General features: G+C 44.4%; 1 protein-coding gene across 1 annotated transcript in view; it reads right to left on the reverse strand.

Annotated features, from left to right (window-relative positions):
* LOC120946681 (C-type lectin domain family 2 member F-like) overlaps positions 1-25,678 on the reverse strand; it is a 93,677-nt gene that overhangs the window by 46,104 nt on the left and 21,895 nt on the right. Inside the window, exon 2 of the mRNA XM_040361306.1 lies at positions 23,078-23,155. Within this exon, the coding sequence (XP_040217240.1) occupies positions 23,078-23,155 (78 nt within the window). The remainder of the gene's footprint in view (positions 1-23,077; positions 23,156-25,678) is intronic.

The raw sequence follows: 25,678 nt of genomic DNA on the forward strand, positions 1-25,678 counted from the left end.
CCGGTGAATTACGGCGCTGAAGACGGGGGTGGAGTGCACCCCCCCCCCGCAGAAACCGTCGAAGCCCGGGACCCTCCCCCAAAGGCAGGAGCCTCACTGGTGAAGGGGGTTCCGGCAGAAGATGGCGAAGCCCGGGGCCTAATGCGGTGGTGGTGGGGGGCCCCGGCAGAAGACCCCCGGCTGACTAATAAATTAATTTTTAAATGTGTGTGGTGTATTATTTTTTTCCATTTTTTTTCCCCAGGTGAATGGGTAGGGGTACAATGTACCCCATACTCATTCACATAGGGTGGGGGGCCGGAATCTGGGGGCCCCTTTATTAAAGGGGCCTCACAGATTCTGATAAGCCCTCCGCCCGCATACCCCGACAACCAACGGCCAGGGTTGTCGGGAAGAGGCTCTTGTCCCTATCGACATGGGGACAAGAGTGCTTTGGGGTGGGGGGGCAGTGCCCCCCTCCCCCACAGCACACACTCCCCCATGTTGAGGGCATGTGGTCTGGTACGGCTCAGGAGGGGGGGGCGCTCGCTCGTCCCCACCCCCATTCCTGTCTGGCCAGACTGCGTGCCTGGGATAAGAGCTTGGTCTGGATCTTGGGGGGGACGACCCCGCGCTGTTTCTTTTGCGCGGGTTTAACCCCTTATGTTCCAGACCAAGCCTAAGAGCCTGGTATGCACCTGGAGGGAACCCACGTTATTTTTTTTGGGGGTCTGGAGTTTCCCTTCATGAACAGCGATCTGTCATTTACACATGTCAGTCCCACCCCCCCTTCAGTTAGAACACACCCAGGGAACATATTTAACCCCTCCCTCGCACCTAGTGTTAACCCCTTCCCTGCCAGTGGCATTTTTATAGTAAGCAATGCATTTTTACAGCACTGATCGCTAGAAAAATGCCAATGGTTCCAAAAAAGTGTCCGATGTGTCCGCCATAATGTCGCAGTACCGATAAAAATCGCTGATCGCCGCAATAACTAGTTAAAACAAAAAAAAGCCATATTTTGTAGACGCTATAACTTTTGCCAAAACCAAACACTAAACGCTATTTGCGATTTTTTGGAACCAAAAAGATGTAGAATACGTATCGGCCTAAACTGAGGGTTTTTTTATTTTTTAGAATATATATTTTTGGGGATATTTATTATAGCAAAAAGTAAAAATAATTCTTTATTTTTTAAAATTGTCGCTCTATTTTTGGTTAGAGCTCTAAAAAAAAAAAAAAAAACGCAGAAGTGATCAAATACCACCAAAATAAAGCTCTCTTTGTGGGAAAAAAAAAAGGTTGCCAATTTTGTTTGGGAGCCACGTCGCACGACTGCGCAATTGTCAGTTAAAGCGACGCCGTGCCGAATCACAAAAACTGGCCCGGTCGTTGACCAGCAATATGGTCCGGGGCTCAAGTGGTTAAAAATTAACAAAACACTAAAGTTAGCCCAATTTTTGGGGATAATGTAAGAGATGATGTTACACCGAGTAAATAGATACCTTACATGTCACGCTTTACTATTGGAAACACTCCTGCAATGGGGCCAAAATTCATTTCGTGAATATCCCCATAGGCGACCTTTTTCTTTTTTTTCCAGGTTACCAGTTTATAGTTACAAAGAAGGTCTAGTGCTAAAAGTATTGCTCTCGCTCTAACGCACGCGTCAATACCTCACATGTGTGGTTTGAACGGTGTTTACATATGTGGGCGGGACTTACGCAAGTCCCGCCCACATATATAAACATCGTTCAAACCACACATGTGAGGTCGCCTATGGGGATATTCACGGAATTAATTTTGGCCCCATTGCAGGAGTGTTTCCAATAGTAAAGCGTGACATGTAAGGTATCTATTTACTCGGTGTAACATCATCTTTCACATTATCCCCAAAAATTGGGCTAACTTTTGTGTTTTGTTCATTTTTAACCACTTGAGCCCTGGACCATATTGCTGGTCAATGACCGGGCCAGGCTGGAAAGCATGAGATCAGGGAAAAAAAAAAAAAAAAACTCTCATGCCATTGCAGCTTGGTTCCTACATGTGTGATGAACTGAGTCTGCTCAAACACTTAGGCCCCATACTCACGAGCAAACATGTCTGCTGAAACTGGCCCGCAGGCCAGTTTCAGCAGACATGTTTGGTCGTGTGTGGGCGCGAGCGGGCCGAATTCCAGCAAACATTTGCCCGCCGGGCCTTTTCCCAGCAGACAAATATTCCTGGACTTGTTTTAAAACAGTCCGCTGGAATTCAGCCCGCTCGGACATGTACGGTCGTCAGTACAGACCTACCGTACATGTCCAGGCGCCCGCCGTCCCTCGCATGCGTCGAATGACTTCGACGCATGCGTGGAAGCATTTTAAAGGCGGGCCGCCCACGTCGCCGCGTCATTGTCGCGGCGACACCGCGTCATCGACGCGGCGACACCGCGGACACGCCCCGCGTATTGTTTACGCGCGGACTTCTGTACGATGGTGTGTACAACCATCGTACAGAAGCCCTCTGGCAGACATGTATGGTGGAAACGGTCCGACGGACCGCTTTCACCATACATGTTTGTCCGTGTGTACCCGGCCTTAGAAAAAATCCTTTCTTTTTAAAAGGTGAAAATCACTTGGATGGTCATAGAGCGTGGGTTGGGTTAATTAACCAGGTGTAAGCTCACCCACACTAGAGACTGCAATTTGTTCATGTGATTTCAATTGCTTCATTACTAGCACATGTTATAAAAACCGTGCATCGATCAGTCCTCAGCTGCCCTCATAGGGGCAGGCAGAAATGCTGTTGTGGAACACAAATGTGGTTTGTTGCATGGGTTTTTATTTTGCCAATGGTTTTTGTTTATTTTTAAATGATGTTCACTTTGATGTATTTGTCTCTGCTGCCTTATTTTATGAAAAATTGTGAAGATGTTGCGACTTTAAATCTGTTTATTTTGAGTTTTGAAATGTATTTTTGTTTGTGTGTGTTTGTTTGTTTTTTTCTTTCCTTGTTTTGTTGACCAATAAAAATTACTTTAAAATTTTGAAGTTTGTTTTTTGTTACTTTTTCATGCAACATATTTTGACAGCTGCAGCTGAAATAGGTTTGGGCCTAACAAATTAGGTGTGATTTTTGTCTAAGCTTCTTTCCTGGTGTGTAATCATGAAATGTTTGCCATGTTTATTCCCCATGACTTTAAAGACAAACTGGTAAGTATTTTCTTTTAACTGTAGTGGTCCTCAGCCCTCAAGTACCCCCGACAGGACATGTTTTGTGGATTTCTCTTATCAAGAATTGCTGTCCAGACTGTCTTTTAAAGCACATGTGCAAGATGAAGGAAAACCTGCAAACATGGCTTGTGGGGGGGGGGGGGGGTTGCTATTGGTGGACAGGCTTGAAGTGCTGATTTACAGCACTGTGCTTAAATCTAGGGCAAGGCAATACTATTCTAATTGTGGGTGTTTGAGGGAAGCCAAGTGAGTGTTAGAACCCCTGCTTGTGTTTTTTTTTTTTGGGTTGAGCTTTGTGTCCCTTTTCTTAAAATTGGCTTCACTTCCTGTCACACAGCTGAACAGGAAGTGAGGTTAAAACCCTACCAGTGTCTTTTCTTGGGGACACAGGTCAATCTAACTAGTGTCCCCATTAAGCAAATTGCACTCCAGCACTGCTGTGTACACCCCAAATCATGGGTCTTCAAACTACGGCCCTCCAGTTGTTCAGGAACTACAATTCCCATCATGCCTAGTCATGTCTGTGAATGTCAGTGCATTACAAGGCCTCATGGGATGTGTAGTTCTACAACAGCTGGAGGGCCGTAGTTTGAGGATCCCTGCCCCAAATGATTATTTAGTTTGGGGTTTAGTAAAGGCAAAGCCACTCTGCAGTACAAGCATAGTTGCTGAAAATCAGAGAGGAAGCACTGATGGTTTTAACATCCAATCCTGTAGAAGCAAAGTTGTTTTGTTTTCTTTCTTCCTTGCTTTGCACTTGTAGTGCAAAGTGGATTTGCCTTTAGTAAATGGACCCCAAAGTCCAAGATCCCTAATAATGTGGGGTGTACACAGCAAAATACTAGAGTGCAATTTACATAATGGGAAACTATTTAGATTGATCTCTGTGTCCCCAAGAAAAGATATTAGTAAGGTTTTACCCTCACTTCCTGTTTGGCTATGTGACAGGAAGTGAATGAATTTGAATTATAAAGGGTGAAGACACCTCACAAATGTTCTCACTATCGGGGGTGCAGACATCCCCAAAAAAATGAGCAGATAATACTTATTTGCAAATTAATAATTTTTTAGTTAACATTGGGTGGGGTGCTCTAACACACACATTCATACATATTAGCCACGCTGTATCCTGGCCTATTGGCATGGCTATATTTTCTTAGGCCTCTCAATAAAACTCTATGAAATTTGTGCTTAAACTAGAACCAGGGGCGGACTGACAACTCATGGGGCCCCCGGGCAATAGAAGAGTATGGGGCCCCTCTGGCTTACAGATGGCCACCACGCCAGGAGGTAGTGCAGAGGCAGGGCAGCTAAAATCTTGGGATATTCACATTAAAAGCATGTCATTTTCGGACATATCAGGGACAGATCTAAAAAAAACACAGATTTTTACATACTGTCCCTGGTTTTACTGAGCCTGGCAACCCGGATGGGGCCCCCTAGTGGCATGGGACCCTCGGGCAGTGCCCGAGTGACTCAATGGTCAGTCCGCCCCTGACTAGAACTATAATCAACACGTTTTATTTTCTTTAATTTTGGATAGAGTGAGGGAGGGTTATAGGCCCTGTCAGTTTATTTTGTATTATCTGTGTCCAATTGGGGAGATTTGCCTTCACTTCCTGCCCCATAGCCAAACAGGAAGGGAGAGAAAAACTATGCAAATTAACCACTTCCCGCCCAGCCTATGGCCGATTTACGTCCGGGAAGTGGTTACACAATCCTGACAGGACGTCCTGCAGGATTTCATGCCGCGCGCGCCTGTGGGGGCACGCAGCGCGGCGATCGGTGATGCGGGGTGTCAGTCTGACACCCTGCATCTCCGATCTCGGTAAAGAGTCTCTCACGGAGACGGAGACTCTTTACCACGTGATCAGCCGTGTCCAATCACGGCTGATCACGATGTAAACAGGAAGAGCCATCGATTGCTCTTCCTCACTCGCGTCAGACGCGAGTATAGGAGAGCCGATCGGCGGCTCTCCTGACAGGGGGGGTTCACGCTGATTGTTTATCAGCGCAGCCCCCCCTCAGATCACCACACTGGACCACCAGGGATGCCCACCCTGGACCACCAGGGTGGGCAAAAAAAAAAAAGCATTAAAAAAAAAGAAAAAAGATGCCAATCAGTGCCCACAAATGGGCACTGACTGGCAACCTGGGAAAATCAGTGCCACCCCACAGTGTCCATCAGTGCCACCCCAAAGTGTCCATCAGTGCCACCCCACAGTGCCCATCCATGCACAGTGCCCACCTATCAGTGCCCACCTGTGCCACCCATAAGTATCCATCAGTGCCACCCATAAGTGCCGCCCATGAGTGCCCATCTGTGCCGCCCATGAGTGCCCATCAGTGCCGCCTATGAGTGCCTATCAGTGCCGCATACCAGCGCCGCCAATCAATGCCACCTCATCTGTGCCCGTCAGTACTACCTCATCGATGTCCATCAGTGCCATCTCATCGGTGCCCATCAGTGCCGCCATATCAGTGCCCGTAATTGAAAGAGAAAAACTTATTTACAAAAAAATTAACAGAAAAAAATAAAAACTTTTTTTTTTCAAAATTTGCAGTCTTTTTTTAGTTGTTGCGGAAAAAAAAATCGCAGAGGTGATCAAATACCACCAAAAGAAAGCTCTATTTGTGGGGGGAAAAGGACGCCAATTTTGTTTGGGTACAGTGTTGTATGACCGCGCAATTGTATACAAGAAAATACTGCGCAGGTCCAAAGACAAGTGAATAGTGATGAGACTATAATAATGCTAAAAAAATAAAGAAATAATAAAAATAATAAAAACACTGCTGCAGCTCATATGTCAGATAAACATAAAATAGTAAATAAAAAAGGTAAAGCTGCGCTGTAACATGAATCAACATAAATATCAATTATGCTGTATGTGATGCACACAAAACACCAGTGCAATATGAAAAAGCAAGTGAAAAAATATGTGCAAAAGTCCATAAGAAGGATGTATCGCAGAAAATTCACAAATGTGACAGAAAGTTCTCCGAATGGGTGAAATTAGATATCCAGATGATTTTGTGAATCTGTATAGCAGATGACAGAATCCTCCACCACTTATGTTCTAACTGCCCCTGGAAGAAGTCATTGTTGTGACGAAACGGCGTAGGGAGGAGCGACGTGCTGACGTCACCACGATTCGTACCACGCTGTCTACCCGGAAGGACGAGCGGACAGTAGAGCCGGCCGGCTATTATCGATACACGCACTTTTTAATCTGCATACATGTGAGTGCAATACCTTTTATCATTAAAACCTTTTAAAACGTTATTACGCTATATTAGTGTTTTTCTCCTCTGGGTCATATTTATGGAGAGAGATGAGTCTGATGTAGAAGACTGGTGAAATTGGAGAGAGATTGACAGCATATCCCGGATCCCTTAAAGTGGCTTATATGTTTATATGCCTGACTAATTTCTTGCTTTGGTAAGCAGTTAGAACATAAGTGGTGGAGGATTCTGTCATCTGCTATACAGATTCACAAAATCATCTGGATATCTAATTTCACCCATTCGGAGAACTTTCTGTCAAGAGTCATGAGTGTGACACGGCGGGAACTTCAATTGGAAGCGGCGGCATCTTCTTCTCCGGGCGGCGCGCTTGAAATTGAATTCCCCCGCCGTGTGACGCTCTGTGACCCCGCCCCCCTCTGACGCACATGACCTTCTAAGGAGTTTACTTGTGGCGTCAGAGGGGGGCGGGTCCCAGGAGCGCAACGCGGCGGCCAAATCAAATTCAAGCGCGGCGTCCGGGGAAGAATTAAGAGGTGGACGAGAAGGCTGGCGGACGGACGGAGAAGAAGACAGGAGAAGACAACGGGCAAGATGCGGGACCAGAAGGCTGAAGGACGGACGGAGAAGATAGAAGAACACGTCGGGCAAGATGTGGACGAGAAGACCCAAGAAAGAAGCAGCGGAAGAAACCCGAAGGAAAGAAGAAAAGAAGATTTTATTAAAAGATTTGTCAAAAACCGGCTACTGTCATTTTTTTTTTTTGTTTACAAACGTTTTTATTGATGAATAAGGTCATAGTATAAGTATTTACCAGTGGTAAAAAAAATGAACAAGTGAGAGTCATTTACATTATACATTGTATACAAGTAAAGATATATCTCATGAGAAATGCATATAATTAAATTATAGATCCATACTGTAATTTTTAACACTTTTGACATTTTTTTTGGGGTGAAATGGTAGAGGTACAATGTACTCCATTACCATTTCACATAGGGGGGGGGCAGGATCTGGGGGTCCCCTTTGTTAAAGGGGTCTTCCAGATTCTGATAAGCCCCCTTCCCGCAGACCCCCACAACCACCGGGCAAGGGTTGTGGGGATGAGGCCCTTGTCCCCATCAACATGGGGACATCCTCCCCATGTTGAGGGCATGTGGCCTGGTGCGGTTCAGGAGAGGGGGGGGCCGCACTCTGTCCCCCCCTCTTTTCTGCGGCCGGCCAGGTCAACGTGCTCGGATAAGGGTCTGGTGTGGATTTTTAGGGGGACTCCACGCCATTTTTTTTTTAAATTTGGGGTGGAGTTCCCCTTAAAATCCACACCAGACCTGAAGGGCCTGGAATGGATATTTGACGGGAACCGCACGTCTTTTTTTTGGGGGTTTTTACGGCGGGGTTCCCCTTAATATCCATTCCAGACCTGAAGGGCCTGGTAATTTAATTTGGGGGAACCCCTACACATTTTGTTGTTTGTTTTATGAATGAATCCCTTTAGAATTGTCAGAGCCGACAATTCATTATTGCTGCGTGTGAATTTTTAAATGACTTTTTTCCTTCTGAATGTCATTTTGTGCAGGGGCAGTTCTAAGTGCGGGAAAAATGCGCTATTTCACATGCTGACATTACACCCCCCCAGGTACGAAATTTAAAGGAATATTTCACTTTTATTGTTTCACTTTAAGAATTATTCATTTCACTGCTCCCGAAAAAACGGCCGTTTTAAAAAATAAAAAAAACATTGATACATGTTCCCTGGGACAGGACTGAGGTCCCCAAACACTTTTTAGGACAAAACTTGCAGATTAGCCTTTAAAATGAACACTTTTGATTTCTCCCATAGACTTCTATAGGGAGTTCAGGGCGCGGCTTTACATATTACTTTCAATGCGCCGGCTGCTACGCTGGTTCATGCGCCTAATTAAGCCTCCACCCGGCGCACTAATTAAGGCATGAACCAGCGCAGCGCACAGAGCATAGTAAATCAGCCCCACAGTGTCTTTTCTACCAGATAGATAGATAGAGCAGGAAAGCTAGTCAGTATAGTTTAATCTACAGTTTGTAGAGCATATATTGAATGAATGAAAAACTTATAAAGCGCGGCGCATGCGAACTGAATCGCTTCTGGGCGCTAGTTGTTCGTGTCTCATGACATCAAAAGAGCAGAGTTTTGATCTGTCTTCTGAAAGTCAGGTGGTTTTCCTCCAACCGAATGCTGGTTGGTAAAGCGTTCCATAGTCTAGGACCCTGAAAAGCAAACCTTCTTTCTCCTTTGGACTTGTATTTGGTTTTTGGTACCCTGACCAGATTTTGGTCGGTGGATCGCAGAACGCGATTCGAATTGTGAGGTTCTATCTTGTCGCAAAGATATTGCGGAGCCTTCCCATGGAGTTGTCAATATATTTATAAACTGTATAGCTCAGCTAAATCTGCTATTAGTATCTGTCAGGCAGGAGATTGTTCTTCATGCAACGCTCTAACGTGTTGTATTGCCTGCATTAGGGATTAGCTTAAACGTAGAACTCCATGTTATTCAAGGTGTGCTAGTTAATTGCACATACACGCATTACCTGTTACTGCACGTGTGCAATTTATTTGCACAGAAACGCAGTCGTTGTTAATGCAAGTGGACTATTGAATTGCACAGAAACGCAGTCGCTCTTACTGCGTGTGTGCTGTTTAATAGCAACTAAACGCAGTTGGTGTCACTGCGTGTGTGCTGTTACATAGCACCTGAACGCAGTCGCTCTTACTGCGTGTGTGCAGTTTACTAACACCTGAACGCAGTCGGTGGGACTGCGACTATTTTGTTACATAGCACCTGAACGCAGTCGCTCTTACTGCGTGTCTGCCGTTTACTAACACCTGAACGCAGTTGGTGTGACTGCGCCTGTTTTGTTACATAGCACCTGAACGCAGTCGCTCTTACTGCGTGTGTGCAGTTTATCAACACCTGAACGCAGTCGGTGTGACTGCGACTATTTTGTTACATAGCACCTGAACGCAGTCGCTCTTACTGCGTGTGTGCAGTTTACTAACACCTGAAGGCAGTCGGTGTGACTGCGACTATTTTGTTATATAGCACCTGAACGCAGTCGCTCTTACTGGGTGTGTGCAGTTTACTAACACCTGAACGCAGTTGGTGTGACTGCGCCTGTTTTGTTACATAGCACCTGAACGCAGTCGCTCTTACTGCTTGTGTGCAGTTTACTAACACCTGAACGCAGTCGGTGTGACTGCGACTATTTTGTTACATAAAACCTGAACGCAGTCGCTCTTACTGCGTGTGTGCAGTTTACTAACACCTGAACGCAGTTGGTGTGACTGCGCCTGTTTTGTTACATAGCACCTGAACGCAGTCGCTCTTACTGCGTGTGTGCAGTTTACTAACACCTGAACGCAGTCGGTGTGACTGCGACTATTTTGTTATATAGCACCTGAACGCAGTCGCTCTTACTGCGTGTGTGCAGTTTACTAACACCTGAACGCAGTTGGTGTGACTGCGCCTGTTTTGTTACATAGCACCTGAACGCAGTCGCTCTTACTACTTGTGTGCAGTTTACTAACACCTGAATGCAGTCGGTGTGACTGCGACTATTTTGTTACATAGCACCTGAACGCAGTTGCTCTTACTGCATGTGTGCAGTCTACTAACACCTGAACGCAGTTGGTGTGACTGCGACTATTTTGTTACATAGCACCTGAACGCAGTCGCTCTTACTGCATGTGTTTAGTTTACCAACACCTGAACGCAGTCGGTGTGACTGCGACTATTTTGTTACATAGCACCTGAACGCAGTCGCTCTTACTGCATGTGTGCAGTTTACTAACACCTGAACGTAGTCGGTGTCACTGCGACTATTTTGTTACATAGCACCTGAACGCAGTCGCTCTTACTGCGTGTGTGCAGTTTACTAAACACCTGAACGCAGTCGGTGGGACTGCGACTATTTTGTTACATAGCACCTAAACGCAGTCGCTCTTACTGCGTGTGTGCAGTTTACTAACACCTGAACGTAGTCGGTGTCACTGCGACTATTTTGTTACATAGCACCTGAACGCAGTCGCTCTTACTGCGTGTGTGCAGTTTACTAACACCTGAACGCAGTCGGTGTGACTGCGACTATTTTGTTATATAGCACCTGAACGCAGTCACTCTTACTGCGTGTGTGCAGTTTACTAACACCTGAACGCAGTTGGTGTGACTGCGCCTGTTTTGTTACATAGCACCTGAACGCAGTCGCTCTTACTACTTGTGTGCAGTTTACTAACACCTGAACGCAGTCGGTGTGACTGCGACTATTTTGTTACATAGCACCTGAACGCAGTCGCTCTTACTGCATGTGTGCAGTCTACTAACACCTGAACGCAGTTGGTGTGACTGCGACTATTTTGTTACATAGCACCTGAACGCAGTCGCTCCTACTGCGTGTGTGCAGTTTACTAAACACCTGAACGCAGTCGGTGGGACTGCGACTATTTTGTTACATAGCACCTGAACGCAGCCGCTCTTACTGCGTGTGTGCAGTTTACTAACACCTGAACGTAGTCGGTGTCACTGCGACTATTTTGTTACTATTTTGTTACATAGCACCTGAACGCAGTCGCTCTTACTGCGTGTGTGCAGTTTACTAACACCTGAACGCAGTTGGTGTGACTGCGTCTATTTTGTTACATAGCACCTGAACGCATAAATATGGCTGGAAGGACAAAGAGAGGCAGAGAGTCACGAGGGCAACCAGGCTCTGCATCTAGAGGTAACGCTGGTGGTGGATGTGGTGCATCCTATTCAGCACGTGGCCGCTCGTCCTTCTTTTCGGGAGCTGGCCGTGTTGAGCCTCAACATGCAGAGAAATTAGTGGAGTGGATGACCAAGCCGTCCTCATCCTCCTCATCCTCTCTCACACAGACTGATCATAGTTTGTCTGGGAAAGCAGCTGCCAAGGCGTCCTCTACCCTCTGCACAATGGCATCACACAATCCTTCCCTAGTCCCACCGTGTCCTCCTGAGGAGTCCCCCGAACTGTTCCAACACAGTGTTGGGTACATGCTGCATGAAGATGCGCAGCGTTTTGAAGACTCCGATGACGGAACACAGATATAGGAAGGCATTGATGTGAGCCCAGGGAGAGGGGGTGGCCGAGAGGGACAACAATCTGGGAGTGATGTTCCCCTAGCTGGAGCATACTGCCAGGTTGTCGACAGTGATGATGAGGAGGGAGGGGATAATGAGGTCACTGACTCTACCTGGGTGCCTGATAGGAGAGAGGAGGAGGAGGAGGAGGACGAGGAGGACGAGGCACATCTCCAAAGAGGCAGGATGCCCTCCAGGGGTCAGCTTAAGGGCAACACACCAACTGCATTACGTGGCACTGCTGTGTCTCAACGGTACAGCAAAAGTTCTTTGGTGTGGGCCTTTTTTGAAACATGTCCATCAGATCGTACCTTTGCTGTTTGCAACATATGTCTCAAGCGTATCTCGCGTGGCCAAAACATCACCCGCTTGGGCACCACATGCTTGTCCAGACATATGTCGAGCTGCCATGCAGCTCGTTGGCAAGCATACCAGAAAGACCCACGCCAAAGCGTACCTCCCCTTGCCCTTCTGTGACCTCCAACCCCACTAGACCCCCAGTCCTCTCTGAAGCCTGCACTGAAGTTGTAGAAATAGGTGTGTCACAACCTAGTAGTGGTAGTACATGCGGGCAATCTACTGATAGTACCAGACAAATTTCCCTGCCCCAGCTGCTGCAGCGCTGAAAAAAGTACACTCCCAGCCATCCTCATGCCCAGTGGTTGAATGCTAGCTTAGCAAAATTACTAGCACTTCAACTGTTACCTTTTCAGTTGGTAGATTCTGCCCCCTTCCGTGAGTTTGTGGAATGTGCAGTACCTCAGTGGCAAGTACCCAAACGCCACTTTTTCTCACGGAAGGCGATTCCGGCTCTCTACCGGCATGTGGAAGGCAATGTCCATGCTTTGCTGGACAGGGCGGTCAGTGGTAAGTTGCATCTTACCGCTGACTCATGGTCCAGCAGGCATGGACAGGGACGTTACCTGTCTTTTACGGCCCATTGGGTGACTCTGCTGGCAGCTGGGAAGGACGCAGGGCAAGGTACAGTAGTTTTGGAGGTTGTTCCGCCACCACGCCTCCAAAACACTACTACTGCTTGTGACACACCTCTCTCCTCCACCCCCTCCTCTTCTTCTTCCTCTGTGGCCTCTTCCTGTGGTGATGTTTCCTCAGAACCAGCCGTGCTCCGTAGGCGTACGAGGGGCTACGCAGGAATGCAGGCCAAGAGATGCCATGCGGTGCTAGAGCTGGTGTGCTTGGGAGACAGGAGCCACACTGGGGAAGAGGTTCTTTCAGCTTTGCAGGGGCAGGATCAGAGGTGGTTGACGCCACGCCAGCTGAAGCCTGGAATGGTGGTCAGCGATAATGGCACCAACCTCCTCTCTGCCCTGCGACAGGGAAAACTCACCCATGTGCCCTGTTTTGCGCATGTTCTCAATTTGGTGGTGCAGCGGTTCTTGGGCAGGTACCCGGGCTTACAGGATGTCCTGAAGCAGGCCAGGAAAGTCTGTGTGCATTTCCGGAGGTCATATAATGCCACTGCTCGGCTGACAGACCTCCAGAGGGAATACAACCTGCCCAAGAACCGCCTAATCTGTGACATGCCCACAAGATGGAACTCTACGTTGGCCATGCTGCAGCGGCTGCACACGCAGCAGAGGGCCATCAATGAGTACCTGTGCCAATATGGCAGCAGAACTGGCTCAGGGGAGCTTGGGTTTTTTTCACCACGCCAGTGGGCCTTGATCAGGGATGCATGCACTGTCCTGTCACCATTTGAGGAGGCCACAAGGATGGTGAGCAGTGACAGTGCATGCATCAGTGAGACTGTCCCGCTTATTCACATGTTGGAGCACACCCTACGTGGAATAATGGACAGGGCCCTTGAGGCAGAACAGAGGGAGGAAGAGGAGGACTTCCTTACCTCTCAAGGCCCCCTTTATCCAGACACTGTTCCTGCTTGCCCACCTAGAACACAGGAAGAGGAGGAGGAAGAGGAGGAGGATGATGATTGTATCGGCAGCATGGAGGTGGAGCATAGCACACAGCATCAACAGCAGCAGTCTTCAAGGGATCATTTACAGTCCCAAGGAACACGTGGACTTTTACGTGGCTGGGATGAGGTGGCTGCGGATCCTGTCGTCCTCAGTGACCCAGAGGACTCTGCCCCGAATGCCTCTGCAAACCTACGCTGCATGGCCTCCCTGATCCTGCAAAGCCTGCGTAAGGATCCTCGTGTACGTGCTATCAAGGAGAGGGATCATTACTGGCTGGCAACTCTCCTTGATCCACGTTACAAGAGTAAGGTAGCGGACCTTATGTTGCCATCGCAGAGGGAGCAGAAGATGAAACTTCTGCGGGAGGCCTTGCAGAAGGGTCTGTGCAATGCGTTCCTAGAACCAGGGGGATTACCAAAACCTGGCCAACGTCTTGCTGAGGCTTCGGTGAGTCAGAGAAGGAGCGGTGGAGAAGGTGGCCGTCTGACCGATGCGTTCAGACATTTTTTTAGTCCGCCGCCCCAAGGTCTGACCGGTTCCAGCAACCATCGCCAGCGTCTGGTTTACATGGTCCGGAAATACCTAGCGGCAAGATCTGACTTGGACACCATCCCCACGGAAAATCCTCTGGCTTACTGGGTCTTGAGGATGGATCACTGGCCAGAGCTTGCACAGTACGCAATTGAGCTACTAGCTTGCCCTTCATCCAGCATTCTTTCAGAACGCACATTCAGTGCTGCTGGAGGCTTTGTGACCGATCACAGGGTGCGCCTCTCCACCGACTCTGTTGATCGACTGACCTTCATCAAAATGAATCAGGCTTGGATCAACACCAGCTACCAAGCACCTGAAGACAAATATATGCAATAAAGCGCATGTGGTGTACCGTGTGGATAAAAAAAGAGTCCTCAATAGAAGTCCTGTAAGCTAAGTGAGCTTTAAACATGAGTTACAGTTTGTGGTTCCGGGCAGCCATGCAAAGGGAGCTGAAGCGGCACTCCAGGTACATATAATGAAAGAAACAACAAGAAGCAGGCGCCACTTAGTAAACTGTAAAACTTTTACTTAAATGTGTAATAAAAGCACTCACATGTTGTTTTGAAGATTCAGGCATATGGATGTTGTCCTGCGATTCGTCTTAGCCCAGCCAGTAGATGTGGATGTCCCTTTGGTCTCTGTCACAGCGCTTGTGTTGTGCTGTGTAGCGGATGTTGTCTTGCTTGGTCCATGCGGTGTGGTGTGAAGATGGAGGCGCACAGATGTGCTAGCAGAGATGCCGGAGCGCACGTTGGAGCGCACGCTTAGGGACGCTATGGTTGCGGTGGAGGAGATGACGTCATCGCCGGGGACAGCAATTGTGCGACGCGTTTCCGTGCATGTGCTGTGGTTCGATGGGAAAACAAACTCACAGCGCGCACCTTTGTCAAGCTGGCTGTAGGGGTCACTACAGCTCGTTTTTATATGCCTCTCCTAGGTTGCCATCTTATGGCCAAATATTATAATGTCCTCTATGTTGAGGAATTAATACTATGGTGTCCGTTTATGAAGCAGTGAAATCTATTCACTGCTTCTTTCTCCGGCATTCACGGTGAAGATTTTTCTCCTCTGTGTGCCTGTTTATGAAGCGGAGAAGATCGCTTCACCCTTGGAGAAGTGAAGTGATCTTCCAATGCTTCAAACAGTGGAGAACGGACCAGAAATTCACAGAAATACAGAGATGTCAGTTTATTGAGCAGTGATAAATTATCACCGCTCAGTTCACTGAAAGACACGTGGTTAATGTAATTAAAATAACAAGTCTCCCTGCATAATATATATATGTATACACACACACACATTGTATATACATGTATATACACACACATTATATATATATATGTACATGTATACATTATATATATTTATGTATATATATGTATACACATAAATATTACAGGGGGACATGGTTACAGTGTTGGGGGGTCTGAACGAGGTAGAAGGAAGTTAAAAATCTTCCTCCTTCCTCCTCAGAACCCCCGGGATTCCCTCTTCACTCCCCGCTTCACCAGCTCTGAGATGGTGAATCGGGGAGTGTGAATTCTGACACAGATCGCCAGTGAAGAGCTCAGATCACAGCTTCATAAACTGGCCGTTTCTGTGTCAGTCTATGAGACTTCACTGTGTGTAGAGATAATCTGCGGGAGAACAAGTTCAAACACTTCTCCCCCCGATTATCACTGTTTCATAAACTGTTTATGGGCTGGGATCACCGCTCTTCACTGCTTCATAAACGGACACCTATAAGAGATTTTTATTTTACCAATGAAAAAAAGGGGAGGGGAGGGACAAGGGAAATGCCGGACTCATTGGCTATACAATACATACATAAATAGTGCGCCCAAAATACACAAAATTCGATACATCTTATAATAAAAAAAGGAGGAAAGGGTAAATTTTAATATGTGGGTCGATTAAAAATGGAACTAGCTATAATCTTTAATTTTAAAAAAGGTGGGACATAAAATAAAAAGGAAAATTAAATCTGAAGATAAAAGTAAAAATAAAAATAAAAATAAAAATAAAAATAAAATAAAGATAAAAATAAAAATAAAAGTAGATGTAAAAACATGATTGGTGTAAAAAGTTGTAAAAAAAGGTGATTCAGAAGAAAAGTAGTATATATATAAATATGTAAATATGCTTTTGTATGTTGGTGCACATGTATTTATGTTGGGGCATTAGTATATACATTGAGCTTATGTATATAGGTTATTTTAGTACACGTGGTGGTCCAATATTCACAGAAAAAACAGCGATGATATATGGTGGAATATTATGTAAAAAAATTAATCATGGTGAATTTTATATAAAAAAAAATATATATAAAAAAATGGAAGGAATAAGACTGAAAATTCAATCTATAAAATTGTGGAGACTTCTAAATCTTCATTTAGGCCTCCTGGCCTAAGGGCATCGAGGGAGTATATCCAAAAAGTTTCTCTTTCGCATAGGCGATGGAATCTTTCAGCCTCAGTTAATTTATTAGATATTTGCTCTATTATCCACACTTTCAGACCCTCAGTGGATTTGTTGTGGCATTCTAAAAAGTGGCGTGGGACGCTATGTTTGTCCCTACCTGCCTCAATTTTCCTTCTGTGTTCGCCAAAACGTTGGCGCAATGGCCGTATGGTTCGACCAACATAAAGGAGTTTGCAAGGACAGGTCAAGGCATAGACCACAAATTCTGACCCGCAGTTGTAGAATTATTTAGATGTATATGTTTTTCCCTTACTGGAAAACATTTTTTGCCCATGATTGACAAATTTGCAAGTTTTGCAAGTGGGCTTTTTGCATTGGTACATCCCTAGTAAAGAGATCATAGGGATGAATTATTGTGCAGGTGTTTTCTTCAATTTACTCGGAGCAATTTTGTTTTTTATATTTGTGGCCCGTCGGTAGGTGGTGGTAGGAACATCTGATAATACCGTTTTCAAATGCACATCCTCTAATAAAATAGGCCAGTGCCTCTTGAGGATTGCTTCCATGTCTTTGTGACTTGTATGGAATTTGGTTATGAAACGGGTGTCTTGTATTGGTGCTTTTTTTTGGAGGGCTGTGGATGGTTTAGGATCACAATAATAATCACATGCTTGGTTAACAAGGGAAGCTGGGTATTTTTTGTCAAATAATTTTTTCTTCATAAAAACACTCTGTTCAACGTAGTCTTTGTGTTGTGTGCAATTGCGCCTAAGACGACAGAATTGGCCCTTTGGAATGTTGTCAATCCATTTCTTGTAATGACAGCTGTTGTAATGGAGCAGTTGGTTTAAAATGGGTTTTAGCCTCGATTTTTCCATTTTGGTGGTATAGTTCGAGATCTAAGAATGTTAATTTATCTTGATCGTAGACGGATGAGAATGATAGGCCGTGTGGGTTGTTATTGCAATGGTCTACAAATGTTTGGATATCTTCTGTGTCACCGTCCCAAATGATGATGATATCATCTATGAACCTGCCATAGTATATTAGATGTTGCAGGTGGGGATTGTTGGACCAAATATAACCTTCCTCCCACATACCCATGGCCAGATTGGCGTATGAAGGGAGCTGTACCCATGATCTGTAGGTAAAAATCTTCATTGAATGAAAAGTAGTTGTGGGTTAAGCAGAACTGGGTGCATCCATAATAAATCTTGCTTGAGCATTGCTCATATAAGGATTCTCTGCTAGGAAATGGTAGGTGGCCGCTAGGCCAAACTCATGGGGGATCGAAGTATATAACGACGCTACGTCTAGCGACATCCATGTATACTTTTTCTCCCAAACATACGTTTTTAGTGACTCCAAAAGGTGTGCACCATCTCGAATATAAGAACGCAAGCCCTGCGCCAGAGGCTGTAGGTGGCAATCTATGTATTGTGAGAGGCCTGAAGTTATAGTGTCTATGGCGGCAATTATGGGTCTGCCAGGGGGGTGTGTGGTATTTTTATGTATTTTGGGGATGTGATAAAAATAGGGTGTGTTATAAAAATCTTTAATCATAAAGGAGGCCTCCTTTTTTGAAATGATATTGTCCCTTAAGGCAGTTTTTACTAACTCGTCCTTAATGATACAGAACAGTGGGAGGGGATCTTGGTTGAGTTTTTTGTATGTAGATGCGTCATCTAACAAGCGTACAGCTTCCGATATGTAATCAGCGCGGTCCTGTATAACTATACCTCCGCCTTTATCGGCGGTCTTGATGATTATACTGTCGTTTTTTGAAAGAGATTGTAAAGCTCTGGTCTTTTGGGCTGTGAGGTGACCCAGGTGTGAAGATTGGAGGGAAGAGTTGGTGCACATTTTTTTGATATCTGAGAACACCATATTGTAAAATGTGGTCAGGTGAGGTCCTTTGGAGTGGTAAGGATAGAAGTTCGATCTGGGTTTTAGAGTGGTGTGAATGATGGGTGGCGAAGGGTGAAAATGTTGAGTAAAAAGGTCCAACGTGTTTTCGGAATCATGCTGAGTTAAAACTTCTAGTTGATCTATGAGATCGAGGTCAAAATCTATGTCCACACTTTCGGTAGATGTGTCAGATAGACCCAAAAATAGACGTTCATCTTCAGCCACTGTGTCTTTGGAGTTTTTTGATCAAGAAGAATCTCTTAAGAGTGAGGTTGCGCACAAATCTGTTGAGGTCTTTGAATAATATGAAAGGGTCAGGCTTGTTGGACGGTGCAAAGTTTAATCCTCGATTGAGTAAGGAGGTTTCAGCTGTGGTGAGGTTGTGTTTAGACAAATTGAAGATTTTGACCGTTTTTGGATATTTGGGTAGTTTCTCCTCTGTGTCTATTTCGGCCCCCTCTGCAGCCTCTTCTGCAAACTTTCTTTTGCTTTTTGAGGCAGGAGAGGAACAGAAACAGTTGGGAGATTGTCCCCACCAAAAACCATCGGTGCGTTGGTCATGCCTGAGGTGGAATCGGATGTGGATGGAATAGGAGATGTTACAAAGCAAGGGATATGGGGGGCTATATTATTGGTGCTCAATGGTGTATTATGAGCTGGGTCAATGCTTATGGGATCGTTTGTGTTGGGGGAACCCATGATCATGTGACAAGGTTGGACATTGTCACAATCTGTCTTGGAACCTTGCATTTTCTCTGTGTGCATTTGGCTTGGTCACGATTGTAAAAATAACCCAGTTTTGCTATCAATTGATTTTGAGATGACTTGGTATTCAAAAGTTTTTTAGACGAAGGTGTTTTTGGAGGGATGGGTATTTGTTTGGGTATTGATTTGGAATTTTGTATGGAGTGAGTTGGACACCTAAGATTTAACGACCTTAAAGGTGGTGGATAAGGTGGACATGATGTTGTGGTGGGAGGGCTGCTGGGTTGTGATAAAACTTGGGCTGGGTGTTGTTGAGAAGTTGGGGTAATGGTATTGGAATGTTTGTCCATCCAACTAAAAACTCTATTGCTTGTATAGTCCTTGATGTCACGTCTAAATTTACCAAGTTTGCTAAAAATTAGATCGCCCTCTAGTTTTTTTGTGTTCTTATTAGATCTCGAACTATACCACCAAAATGGAAAAATCGAGGCTAAAACACATTTTAAACCAACTGCAGGCAACTCACTGCTCCATTACAACAGCTGTCATTTCAAGAAATGGATTGACAACATTCCAAAGGGCCAATTCTGTCGTCTTAGGTGCAATTGCACACAACACAAAGACTACGTTGAACAGAGTGTTTTTATGAAGAAAAAATTATTTGACAAAAAATACCCAGCTTCCCTTGTTAACCAAGCATGCGATTATTATCGTGATCCTAAACCATCCACAGCCCTCCAAAAAAAAGCACCAATACAACACACCCGGTTCATAACCAAATTCCATACAAGTCACGAAGACATGGAAGCAATCCTCAAGAGGCACTGGCCTATTTTATTAGAGGATGTGCATTTGAAAACGGTATTATCAGATGTTCCTACCACCACCTACCGACGGGCCACAAATATAAAAAACAAAATTGCTCCGAGTAAATTGAAGAAAACACCTGCACAATAATTCATCCCTATGATCTCTTTACTAGGGATGTACCAATGCAAAAAGCCCACTTGCAAAACTTGCAAATTTGTCAATCATGGGCAAAAAATGTTTTCCAGTAAGGGAAAAACATATACATCTAAAGAATTCTACAACTGCGGGTCAGAATTTGTGGTCTATGCTTTGACCTGTCCTTGCGAAATCCTTTATGTTGGTCGAACCATACGGCCATTGCGCCAACGTTTTGGCGAACACAGAAGGAAAATTGAGGCAGGTAGGGACAAACATAGCGTCCCACGCCACTTTTTAGAATGCCACAACAAATCCTCTGAGGGTCTGAAAGTGTGGATAATAGAGAAAATATCTAATAAATTAACTGAGGCTGAAAGATTCCATCGCCTATGCGAAAGAGAAACTTTTGGATATACTCCCTCGATGCCCTTAGGCCAGGAGGCCTAAATGAAGATTTAGAAGTCTCCACAATTTTATAGATTGAATTTTCAGTCTTATTCCTTCCATTTTTTTATATATATTTTTTTATATAAAATTCACCATGATTTATTTTTTTACATAATATTCCACCATATATTATTGCTGTTTTTTCTGTGAATATTGGACCACCACGTGTACTAAAATAACATATATACATAAGCTCAATGTATATACAGTACTAATGCCCCAACATAAATACATGTGCACCAACATACAAAAGCATATTTACATATTTATATATATACTACTTTTCTTCTGAATCACCTTTTTTTACACCTTTTTACACCAATCATGTTTTTACATCTACTTTTATTTTTATTTTTATCTTTATTTTATTTTTATTTTTATATTTATTTTTATTTTTACTTTTATCTTCAGATTTAATTTTCCTTTTTATTTTATGTCCCACCTTTTTTAAAATTAAAGATTATAGCTAGTTCCATTTTTAATCGACCCACATATTAAAATTTACCCTTTCCTCCTTTTTTTATTATAAGATGTATTGAATTTTGTGTATTTTGGGCGCGCTATTTATTTATGTATGTATTGTATAGCCAATGAGTCCGGCATTTCCCTTGTCCCTCCCCTCCCCTTTTTTCCATTGGTAAAATAAAAATCTCTTATAGTATTAATTCCTCAACATAGAGGACATTATACTATTTGGCCATAAGATGGCAACCTAGGAGAGGCATATAAAAACGAGCTGTAGTGACCCCTACAGCCAGCTTGACAAAGGTGCGCGCTGTGAGTTTGTTTTCCCATCGAACCACAGCACATGCACGGAAACGCGTCGCACAATTGCTGTCCCCGGCGATGACGTCATCTCCTCCACCGCAACCATAGCGTCCCTAAGCGTGCGCTCCAACGTGTGCTCCGGCATCTCTGCTAGCACATCTGTGCGCCTCCATCTTCACACCACACCGCATGGACCAAGCAAGACAACATCCGCTACACAGCACAACACAAGCGATGTGACAGAGACCAAAGGGACATCCACATCTACTGGCTGGGCTAAGACGAATCGCAGGACAACATCCATATGCCTGAATCTTCAAAACAACATGTGAGTGCTTTTATTACACATATAAGTAAAAGTTTTACAGTTTACTAAGTGGCGCCTGCTTCTTGTTGTTTCTTTCATTATACCAAGCACCTGATGCTGATGTTACTGAATAAGAATTTTTTGTTGAAATGTCAGATCCCTTTCAGACTGCTGATGCTGAGTGACTGTCCTGTTGTGCTGCTGATGGAATATCCTTCTCCTCCTCACTTTTCTTGCTGATAGCTAGTAAGAAATTTTGTGTTTCTGTGCTCCGCCACCAGTGCCTAAGGCCTAATTTTTCTGCCCATGTTTAACAGGGGCGCCTAATAAAACATTTTGATGCAATACTTTGCACGTGGCTCCTTGTTGCACTCCAATTAAAGATATTGGGAGGGGTTGCAGTGTTGTGCCTACGGACAAATTTTTGTGCCCCTGTGTAACAGGGGCGCCTAATAACAATTTTTGATGCAATACTTTGCACGTGGCTCTTTGTTGCGCTCCAATTACAGTATGTTTGAGGGGCGCCCTTTTTTCTACAATTTTGCTTTCACAAAAAAATAATGCCCACCCCCACCACCCCTAAAATAATCGAGGTATTGTTGCCACACAGCACGTGCGCAAGCAGTATTAAATTAATTTGTTCTTATAATAATTTCATGTTGTGCAGGGACATTTCTAAACACGTGCCACTACTAGAGACACACACCAGGTGTAATATTTAAAGGAATTTTTCTTTTTTTTTTTCACTTTAAGCATCATTAAAATCGCTGCTCCGGAAAAACGTCAGTTTTTAAAACATTTTTTTCCATTGATACATGTTCCCTGGGGCAAGACCCGGGTTCTGAAAGACTTTTTCCAACATTAAATTGAATATTGGTCTTTAAAATGAGCGTTTTTGAATTTGAACGTTCGAGTCCCATAGACTTCAATGGGGTTCTAAATGTTCGCGCGAACTCGCGGTCTGTTCGAACGTTCTGGTGCGAACGGAACCCGTGTATGTTCGGCTCATCCCTATTGCTGACATCTTTTTGTGCTCGGCTCATTATGTTCACTGCAATCCAAAATGCTCATGCTTCTTGAGCAGCGCATGTAAAAGCAAAACTACCATGAGTAGTCTACTGTGCAAAAGTGCATCAGACACCATAGCTGAATTATTCCACATACAAGCCCTCCATTCCAACCTGTTGATGCACTTTCTGAGGCTCAGGCTGAGCTGTAGTACAGACGTTTCCAATGGCCAGGCAGAAATTTACAGTACTAAGTGATGTGATGAGCCATAACTTAAAATGCTAATTATTTGGCAATTGCTTTTTTTTCATTATCACGGAGAGAGATGCGATCACGCGATATATTGCTTTACATGTCTCTGGGACGGGTTTATACCGGTAAAATTTGATTTCTAAATTACAAGCTGTCAATGCAAATACCTGGGCGAGTTCAAACACCAACTCAAGCTGTAAAACATACAATAAAGGAACAGCAATACAGCTCAGTACAGTACACAGTCCTACATACATATGTTTTTTCATACCTTTATGTTTTTTCATATGTTCTTTAGGATTATCTGCAGTCTTTTCAGAGTCCGAGTCTGTGAGGGGTGTTAAATGTTCTGTACAGAGAGAAAAAACATAACTTTTTATACATCTATTATTTGGACACCAATATATCAATGTACAGTATAGGAGCAGCACATAAAGTGTACAGCTACACAATATGGCCAAATGTTTGTGGACACCCCTATAAATGATTGCGTTCTGGTCTTTTTAGTGAAGTGGTTAAAGGGTCACTAAAGGATAACATTTTTTTTTGCCCCATTTTCCTTATGGGATTGTTGGCAGGAGCAGTTTCCACGCTCCCCTTTAGTTTAAAAAAGCATGAAGATCTGGGATTGGTGGGTTAGGTAGTTGCTAGGGAACATTTCCTGATCTTAGGATAGGTCATTTAGGTTATTCAAGCGGGAAAGCTGGGGATTGGTTGTTCTGATTTGGTTACTGTGCAAAATTTTAGGGTCTCCTGGCCATGTGATAGGTCAATTGGGGTCAGCTGACCCCATAGAACCTTCCAGAACTTTGAGGGGTCCCTATTTAAGGGGTCAGTTCAGGTAGTCCGGGGCCAGTCGTCCTGAAGAGGATCATTCAGCGGAACTTCCCACCCCCCCCCCCCTTCCCTTTGTCACGGCTATACTATGTGGGGAAGTCCATTTTGTCATTTGGCAAAGGGGGACAGTTTTGGTATGATTTACATTTAAAATCAGTTTATTGTCAGCTCGAGTCGTAGTGGCTGAGCTGGATTTAGGGCCCTTTCACACTGGTGCGTTTTTGCTGCTTTTTTCGCGGTAAAATTAGCGCTATTAAAACGCTCCCCATGCCCCTCTCCATTGAAATGAATTAAAAAACGCAGTAAAAATGCTGTAAAATCGCGGTAAAATCGCTGTGTTTTAACGCGATTTTAACGCTCCGTTTTTACCGTGTTTTTACTGCGTTTTTACAGCGGTTTTTAATTAATTTCAATGGATGGGGCATGGGGAGCGTTTTATGAGCATTTTAATAGCGCTATTTTTACCGCAAAAACGCGGCAAAAACGCACCAGTGTAAAAGGGCCCTTATTGTCATATTTTGGTGGAGTTATAAATATATTTTAATAAGTTATGATGATGTTAGTAAACCAATAGTATATGCCGCGGCCAAATTTTATCCAAAAAAAAAATAATAATAATAATAAAATATATATATTTATGGAATTCTGGTTATATGTATGTATTAATAAATAAAATAATTTTATTTAAGGAATATGGTTTGATGGTGTTTTATTTTAGTATGTCCAGGCATCCTGCCTTAAATCCCATGGGATTTCCAACAAGCTCATACAGGAATGATGGTCGGGTGTCCACAGTCATCTGGTCATTTAGGCCTCGTACACACGATCAGTCCATCCGATGAGAATGGTCCGAAGGACCATTGTCATCGGTTAACCAATGAAGCTGACTGATGGTCTGATGTGTCTACACACCATAGGTTAAAGTGTAAGTAAACCCACCTATCATTTTCAGCCAAGGAAGCTGCCATCTTGGCCTATATTTAATCTTCAACTGCCATGGTGCTGCACATGTGATCAGTTATGACACCAGCCATTGGATGGTTTGACCGTTTGGTTGAGAGCACAACCAATGGGACAGTTAGCAATCCCGGCATGCCGGAAATGTAACTGCTTTTTGAAACTGTTAAATCGATGGGTTTACTTCCGCTTTAAATAACCGATCGTGTCAGAACGCGGTGATGTAAAACACAACGACGTGCTGAAAAAAACGAAGTTCAATGCTTCCAATCATGCGTCGACTTGATTCTGAGCATGTGCGGGTTTTTAACCGATGCTTTTGCATACCAACGATCGGTTTTGACCTATCGGTTAGGCATCTATTGGTTCAATTTTAAAGCAAGTTCCTATTTTTTTGACCGAAGGTTAACCACTTAAGGACCGCCGCCTGTACATATACGTCGGCAGAATGGCACGGCTGGGCAGATGGACGTACTGGCACGTCCTGTACATCTACCCAGCCGTGGGTCGCGGGCGCGCGGGACCCGCGGACCCCGATCACCGCTAGGGTCCCGCGATCGGTCCCCATAACTGAAAAACGGGGAGAGCCGCGTGTAAACATGGCTTCCCCGTGCTTCACTGTGGTGGCTGCATCGATCATCAATCCCCTTTATAGGGAGACACAATCGATGATGTCACTCCTACAGTCACACCCCCCTACAGTTGTAAACACACACTAGGTGAAACATAATCCCTTCAGCGCCCCCTGTGGTTAATTCCCAAACTGCAACTGTCATTTCCACAATAAACAATGCATTTTAAATGCATTTTTTGCTGTGAAAATGACAATGGTCCCAAAAATGTGTCAAAATTGTCTGAAGGGTCCACCATAATGTCGCAGTCACGAAAAAAAAAATCGCTGATCGCCGCCACTAGTAGTAAAAAAAAAAAAAAAAAAAATGCATAAAACTATCCCCTATTTGTAAACGCTATAAATTTTGTGCAAACCAACCGATAAACGCTTATTGTGATTTTTTTTTTACCAAAAATATGTAGAAGAATACGTATCGGCCTAAACTGAGGAAAACAATTTTTTTTT

The sequence above is a fragment of the Rana temporaria genome, chromosome 8 (assembly GCF_905171775.1).
Source record: "Rana temporaria chromosome 8, aRanTem1.1, whole genome shotgun sequence".
Lineage (NCBI taxonomy): Eukaryota > Metazoa > Chordata > Amphibia > Anura > Ranidae > Rana > Rana temporaria.